This window comes from Fukomys damarensis, unplaced genomic scaffold, assembly GCF_012274545.1.
Source record: "Fukomys damarensis isolate Sample0158 unplaced genomic scaffold, DMR_v1.0_HiC HiC_scaffold_13, whole genome shotgun sequence".
NCBI classification, from domain to species: Eukaryota; Metazoa; Chordata; class Mammalia; order Rodentia; family Bathyergidae; genus Fukomys; species Fukomys damarensis.
Genome location: NW_022900925.1, coordinates 38,346,918 through 38,354,732, shown reverse-complemented (window position 1 = coordinate 38,354,732; position 7,815 = coordinate 38,346,918). Strand labels below are relative to the sequence as shown.

The following is a 7,815-nucleotide window of genomic DNA, read 5'->3' as shown; positions in this document are numbered from 1 at the left end:
TGTAGTTGAGACTGACCTGGAACTCACTATGTAGTCCAGGCTGGTCTTGAACTCATAGCGATCCTCCTGCCTCAGCCTCCCGAGTGCTGGGATTACAGGTGTGCGCCACCACGCCCGGTTTCTAGCAACATCTTTTGATCATTTTGCTATTGACATTAATCCTTTAAAAATCCCACAGTGCGAAGCTGTATCACTAGCCAGGCACAGTGGTGCACACCCATGATCCCAGCTACTTGGGAAGCCGGGGCAAGAGAACGGTAAGTTTGAGGCCAGCCTGAGTGGGCAGCTTAGTGAGACCTTGTCTGTGTTTTCTTCTCCTTTATTCTATTGGCAGTGCTGGTGCTTTACACTTTAAGTCCTTTTCAAATTTAATTGTTTTTTTTAATGGTGCCGGGAACTGAACTCGGGCTCTTGTGCTCACGAGGTAGGTGGCAGCGGAACCACTGAGCCAAATCCCCGGCCCCTCAAATCCTTTTTTAAAACAATGTTTATTGGCGTATAGTTATGATACGGAGTATCTGGGTTCGTTTTGGGGGTCAGCGTGTACACCCTGTCTCGGTCATTGTAACCTCTTTGGTCCTCCCACTGCCTGGGCAAATGCTCTCCCGCTGAGCTTCACCCCCAGCTGCAGGTCTTGTGTAATAAACTAGAAAAGGCGGGGGATGTAGCTGAGTGCCCCCGAGTTCAATCTCCAGGACCAGACCAAAAAAGAAAGAAAGAAAAGTAGCATTACTATTATGTTTTACAATTAACTAAGTATTTTATGTGTTCTTATTAAAAATGTCTGAAGCTCAAACAGGTGAGGTGCACACCTGTAATCCCAGCGCTCCTCAGCTACACTGCCAAGTTCAACTTCAGCCTGAGCTACATAGTGAGGCTGTGTATCAAAGCAAAAAGTCTGAAATTAATATCTTTTTTTTTTTTTTGAGACAGGGTCTGACTATCTTGCTAGGTTGGTCTTGAACTCACTATGTAGCCCAAGCTGGCCTTAAACTCATGGTGCGATCCACCTCAGCCTCCTTCCTGCATGCTGGGATTGCAGGTGTGCACCATTATGGCTGGCCTTGCACCTCTTCTGTGTGAGGTAGACCTTTTCCTCATAGGTATGTGCTATGATCTGTGTCTAGCTGTCCCCCAAAGCCTTCCGTGGTTATAGGCTATTCTGGAGGTGGCTGAATCAAGAGTGTGGTGGGGCTTGCTGGAGGGCACTAGGATTCAGGGTGTAAGTGCTGCCTACCCTAAGTAGTCTGTTGCACTTTTTTTTTTTTTTTTTTTTTTGGTGGTACCAGGGATCGAACTCAGGACCTTGCCCATGCAAGGCAGGCACCGGCACCACGGAGCTAAGTACTACACGGAGCCCTAAGTAGTCTGAATAAATTCAAAGGGGCGGAAAGAAGCTGTTAAGGTTCCTGGTTGCTTTTGCTGTCTTCTACCACCATGAACTGTGGCCCCTCTGCCACCCCGCCTTGCAGCCATCCGATTATGGACTGAAAGCACTGAGAAACTGTGAGCCAAATAAACTTTTCCCCCTTAGCTTTGGGTGTTGGGTATTTTGTCTCAGCACTGAGAAAAGTAAGTGACACAGAATGGATGAAACAGGTCACAGTATATGGCAGAGTTGAGACCTGAACTTGGACAAATGCTTGTCCACAATCCTGAAAACCACAATGTTCTGAAAACCAAAATATTTTTTGTAATTTGACACCAAAATTAATTTGGCAGCAAAGTTGGACCTAAAATGTGAGGCTATCAGTAGACTGTGTTTATTCCATTACGAATACTGTTTTGCAGCATAAATGTTACTATGTTTGGTTAAAATACTGCTCCTGAGTCCAACCAAAATATGTTTCATAACACATGGGCTATGCTCTGCATTAACTGTCAAAATTCTGCAAAACTGCGGGGCTGTAATTGGGGCACTGGGTGGCACAGGCTATAATTCCAGCTACTGAGGAGGCTGAGGCAAGAAGGTTGATTCCACACTTGAGGCCAGCTTGGCAATTTAGCAAGACCTTGTCTCAAAACAAAAAACGAGAGATAAAAAGGTATCAAGATGACATAGCTCAGTGCTAGAGTGTTCTGGGGTTCAGTCCTCTATAACGTAAAAAAATTCTAGATTTTGAATTTGGAAACATCTGGAGCCTTCTAACTTTAGTTGATATTTAAAAGAGATATTTAAAGAGATATTTAAAAGAGCAGAGAGTTAACTAACTTTTAATCCACTTAACGTTTCAAAGCGTTGATCACAGCTTGCTACTTCTATTAACCTGTCTTGTGATGTCCAGTTCGGCCAAACGGGAGCCTGAGTACCTGAGACGTGGCTCATCGGAACTGAGATGCCCTGCGTGAAATACTGTGACCCGAAAATTTTGTATGGGGAGAAAAGTGAGCCATTTCACTCAACGGTGCAGCGCCTTCCTGGCAAGCACGAAGCCCTGAGTTCAATTCCTGGTACAAAAAAAAAAAAAATTAGAATAAAATTTCTTTACCGGGTGAAACAGTAATGCAGTGCAGTTTCCTGAAGACGTTGAATTGGACGTATTAACATTACGCCTGCAGCATTACCTGTCTCCAGTGCGCCGCGCTGCTCCTCATCCAAGCGGCACCAGCAGCCAAGACTCCCGGGACGCTAAACCACATGACAATGTTTTTAGAGCGATTTTTTTTTTAAGTGGTGTTGGGATTGCAACCAAAGTCTTCGCACTGAGCTGCATCCCCAGCTCCTTTTATATTTTTATTTTAAAATTTTGAGACAGGTCTCCCTAAGCTACTAAGTTGCGCACGCTGGGGTCTACTTTTCGATCCTTCTGGCTCAGCCTCCCGAGTACTGGGATCACAGGCGTGCACCGTTCTGCTCGTCTAGGAGGCAAATTTTAAAGGAGCTTCAAACCAAGCCAGCACGCCTGCACTTTGCGTTTTCAAGAACCTTGGCCAAACCACGCTCCGTCCCCCAGCCCCCGCGCCTGCGCAGAGACTTGTCGTGGATGAAATTTGTCCCCCGCGAATTCCCGTCTGCCGGCGTCAGGCTTGCGTTCCTGGGATCGGAATCCGCGATGGCGTTCCAGTGTCAGCGCGACAGCTATGCCCGCGAGGTGTGGCCGGGGCGCAGGCTGGGGGGCGCGCCACGGGGAGCGGGGGTCGGGCTGTCTGAGTCTCGTCCTTCCCCTGCAGTTCTCCACCGTGGTGGTCGCCTGCCGCCCCGCGGAGATGCCGGCCGAGGCTGGCGAAGGCCAGAAGGAGGTGAGGCGCGGGTTCCAGGTGGTGCTGGAGGACACGTTGCTCTTCCCCGAGGGCGGGGGACAGGTAGGGCGGTCGTGTGCGTCACTCTCCTTTCAACATGAATCTGCAGACACTCGCGGAACATGTGTTTAAATCGGGCGCAAGCATTCCAGGTGGTGCTGGAGGACACGTTGCTCTTCCCCGAGGGCGGGGGACAGGTAGGGCGGTCGTGTGCGTCACTCTCCTTTCAACATGAATCTGCAGACACTCGCGGAACATGTGTTTAAATCGGGCGCAAGCCTGCAATGCCAACACTTGGGAGGCTGAGGCAGGAGGATCGCATTGCACGACCTTATCTCAAAACCCCAAACCAGCCGGGATTTAGCTCAGTGGCGCTGTGCCTGCCTCGCAAGCACAAGGTCCTGAGTTCGATTCCCTAGTAACGAAAAACAAAAACAAAAAACAATGGGTCTCAAAAAACCAAAACCAAACATGCTCAGTGTTATCCCCGGCTCTAAGGATAAAGAATGGCAAGTCAGTGTCTTTATCTGCATGGGGTATCTTCCAGGAATGTGGTGTGCAGGAGGATAAAGCCTAATCAGGGCAAGAATGCTGGGATGCTCTTGGAGAGGAGCCAGTTACTGCAGGGTGGACCTAGAGGAAAGGAAGGGGTGAGGCATTATAATTACCTAGGGGTGCTGGGGAGGGAGAGGGTTCCCTACGGCACGGCAGGTACCAAAACCTCAAGGTGGGAACTGACCGGGTGTTTGGCTGGGGCTGGAAAAGATGGCCCTGTGGGATTCCAGTGAGGGCAGTGTGAACACAGGGTAGGTGCATGCCAGCAGTTTTCCCACACCGAGGTTTCTTGATCTGAAGGAAAGCCTGCACCCGCAGGTGTCCGTCCCAGGCCTCAGGTAGGCAGCATTCCCTTCAGGAAGTCCCGCTTGGCCCTCAACTTAGGGTTCTCAGGCAGCATGTGTTTTTCAGCATCATGGCAAGGTATAGATCAGTGGTGGCGAACCTATGGAATGGCATGCGTGCTGCCGTGGGTTATTTGTGCCCCCGAAAGCCCTGAAAGGTTCGCCAGTACTGGCTAGATCCTGCTGCAGCTGCTGGAAGTCTCTGTGTCTGTCGCAGGAGGACCCTGTCTTGTTTACATTGTATTCTTGGGCTGGAACTGTGTCTTGGAAGCACTTGATCCTTGATACTCTCATAAAGGAATGAATATTCTTGAATCTTATCCTGGTAGCAAAGCAGAGTGTGGAGTAGTGAGAGGCAGAAAAATTCTGGTCATTTTAGAAACCTTTTTGTTTTAAATTTGGGAGGCAGAGCCTCAGTTTGTACCCAGGCTGGCCTCTAACGTGGGATTGTCCTGCCTCAGCCTGCTGACTAGCTGGGGTTACAGGCACGTGCTCCCTGACCAGCCATTTTCAAGATCAGTAAGGATAAGAATCCACATTAGGAAACAACAGTGAAGATACAGTTTCTTTGGGTTTTACTGAAACCTTCACTGCCGTACTTCCGATCTCTTCCCATTTTAATTCTGTCATCTGCTCTGAAGAGCAGACTGCATAGGAGCTCAGAGCAAGGCATCCACAAGTGCCCGGCGTGGATCGCAGGGGACCACCTATGCTCTTGGGGGCTCTGCTTTGGGTCTGTCCCTTGACTTCCTTATAGCAGGCAGGCCGAGCCCTGGCTCTCCGCCACCTGCCTTTGTTCCTCTCCAGCCTGACGACAGGGGCACGATCGACAATGTCCCTGTGCTGAGAGTGACCCGCCGCGGGGTTGAAGCTGCTCACTTCACGGAGACGCCACTGGCCCCGGGGAGCCGGGTCCGGGTCTGCGTGGACTGGGAGCGGCGCTTTGACCACATGCAGCAGCACTCGGGTAAGGGCGTGGCCGGCCCAGCATGTGCCGTGGTGACTGGGATGTAGTTAGGGGTCTCGCCTCAGATTGTCCAGCTCAGCAGGGCAGGACAGAGTGCGGGAAAGGGACAGGAACAATTGAAAGCATTGGCACGACCACGGGCCTCGGGTGTCACTGGCGCCCCCCCTTGATACCGCCGCCTGGTTCTCTCGAAGCCTCTTCCAGTCCACAGGGCCCGGAGTGCAACGAGAAAGGCTCCCTTCTTGTCCAGCCTGTCCTCTGCCTCCTGGCGACAGTGTGGTCTCCTGGAGACGGTTCCTCAGCCTAGCGCTTTCTGTCCCGGTGCTGCAGCTGTTGTGACCCCAGTGCTCCCTGTGCGTCTGTGGCTGCAGTTGCTCCTGTTTGGCCCGCTTCCCCTCAGCAGCCACTGTGTCCTTTGCTATTGGAAGGCGCTGGGCATCAAACCCAGGCCTCTCAGGCTACGGACTCAGATAAGCCCTGAACCTCTAGTGCGGGCACGCGGGAAGCATGTACCCAGTGACAGTGCGTGGCTGAACGCTGCACACCAGGACCTGGACAGGCTGGCCCTGGATCAAGGCCGGCAGTTTTCTGCAGCTGCTGGTTTCAAGCAGGAGCCTAAAGAGATGTCTTTCTATGGTCTGTTGGCCATTTTAGAACTTGGCAAATGGAATGGTCAATTCATTAGAAAGGCACAGTTTACTAAAAAAGCAGTTATACCCAGGCGTGGTGGGGCATAGCTGTCATCCCAGCACTTGGAAGGCTGAGGCAGGAGGGTCGCTGCCGTTCAAGGCCAGCCTGGACCACATTGTGAGACCCTGTCTCTCAAAAACAGACAAACAAAATCTTTGCCTCTCTTGATTTATAGTTTTACATTTATTTAAAAGTATGTATCAGCATCAAAAGTACAGACTTAAATTTTCCTCGTCTTATTTTTTTTACTTTAGGGCATGTTAAACACTTCCCCACTGTCTTCCCTGCTATTTTCTTTTCTGTCCACAGAGAACCACGTTTTAAGTGTTTATCTTCCGAGTTCTAAGTACTTTGCACACACTTTTCTGTGTTGAGGACAGTAACCCTCTATGCACTTAGTACAATCGTCAGTTGGCAGGGTATTTAATGAAAAGAGGCACTGAGGTTCACATCTCACCTCAGCAAGCGCCGTTGCCACGGTAGTTCTGCCTCAGGTGAGCGGCCCTGGTGGCCTGTGGGGCCACAGTGACTTTATCTTTGTGGAGTGTGAAGCTGGGCTTCTCGCTTTTTTTGTTGTTTTTTTTTTTTTGGTGCCGGGGATTGAACTCGGGTCCTTGCGCTTGCAAGGCAGGCCACTGAACCACTGAGCTAAATTCCCGGCCTTCGCTTTTGTTTTTTAAAGATTGGGGGGTTTGAGACAAGTCTGACTGTGCAGCCCAGCTGGCCTTGACCTTCGTCCTACTGCCTCAGCCTTCCCAGGGCTGGGATCCCAGGTGTAGCCGAGCTCAGTGCGGGCTGACACCTCCCTGCTCTCCTGTCCTTTGCTCTTGTTGCCCAGGGCAACACCTCATCACCGCAGTTGCTGATCATCTGTTTGGCCTGAAGACAACCTCGTGGTGAGCAGGGGCTCCCCACCTGTCCCCGGATGGGTTGGGAACAGGAGGTGACACACAGGTTCCCCTCAGGTTGAAGATCACAGGGCAGCCTGTGTTTCTTAGGGGAACATGGGAGGACAGGAGGGACATCTGCCTTTGCTTGGGAGGACATAGGGTTTGGAGCTCAGAGGCCTGGAGTAACCCCTCCCCCTGTTCTGGCCTCTGGCTTTGAGTGCGTCCCTCAGTGCCCTCACCTGTGAGGCGGGAAGGGCGGTCCCTACCTTGAGGGGTGTTTCAGTGGTACTGGGGATTGAATTCAGGGCCTTTGCATGGAGCTGCATCCCCAGCCCTTTATCTTGAGACTGAGTCTTGGGAAGTCACTGAGTTGCCCAGGTGGGGCTGGAACTCGATCCTTCTGCCTCAGCCTCCAGAGCACCGGGTGACAGTTGTGCGCCACAGTGGCTGGCCCTTGTGGGGTTATTGTGAGGGTGAAAGGCAGTTGCTGGTATGAGCGGTGCGGTGGTGAGCGCCTCCCGCAGTGGCCTCCTTCCCGGGCAGGGAGCTGGGGCGGCTGCGGAGCACGATCGAGCTGAACAGCCCCTCCGTGACCGCAGAGCAGGTGGCTGCCATCGAGCAGAACGCCAACGAGAAGATCCGTGCGCGGCTGCCTGTCAGTGTGCGCGAGCTGAGCCCAGACGACCCCGAGGTGGAGCAGGTGCGGGGCCGGGGGCTGCCGGATGATCACGCTGGGCCCGTGCGGGTGGTGACCATCAAGGGCGTGGACGCCAACATGTGCTGCGGGACCCACGTGAGCAACCTCAGCGACCTGCAGGTAGGTGGGCCTGAGCTGTCTGCAGCAGGTGGGTGGGGGCTCTGCCGTCCTGCTTCCAGGCTGTGTGCGCAAGAGTCGCTGTGACCCCTGCTGTAGGTCATCAAGCTCCTGGGCACCGAGAAGGGGAAGAAGAGCAAGGCCAACCTGCTCTTTCTGGCCGGGCACCGAGTGCTGAAGTGGGTGGAGCGGAGTCACGCGAACGAAAAGGCTCTCACCGCGCTGCTCAAGTACATCCCGGCCCTGGCCCCTTCGGTGGCCCCGTCTGTCTGTCCTCAGGGCCTGGAATCCTTAGCTCTGCCCCCTGCAGGGTGA

General features: G+C 52.6%; 1 protein-coding gene and 1 non-coding gene across 2 annotated transcripts; both read left to right on the top strand.

Moving 5' to 3' along the window:
- Positions 1-2,737: 2,737 nt before the first annotated feature.
- On the top strand, positions 2,738-7,815 carry LOC104875479 (alanyl-tRNA editing protein Aarsd1). The gene is made up of 6 exons (XM_010643020.3): positions 2,738-3,092; positions 3,172-3,303; positions 4,947-5,106; positions 6,635-6,692; positions 7,230-7,503; positions 7,600-7,815. The coding sequence occupies exons 1-6, from the start codon at positions 2,985-2,987 to the stop codon at positions 7,813-7,815; spliced, it is 948 nt and encodes a 315-aa protein (XP_010641322.2). The 5' UTR covers positions 2,738-2,984.
- On the top strand, positions 5,667-5,803 carry LOC117285908. The gene has a single exon (XR_004517039.1). It is a non-coding gene; the product is annotated as a small nucleolar RNA SNORA2/SNORA34 family (small nucleolar RNA).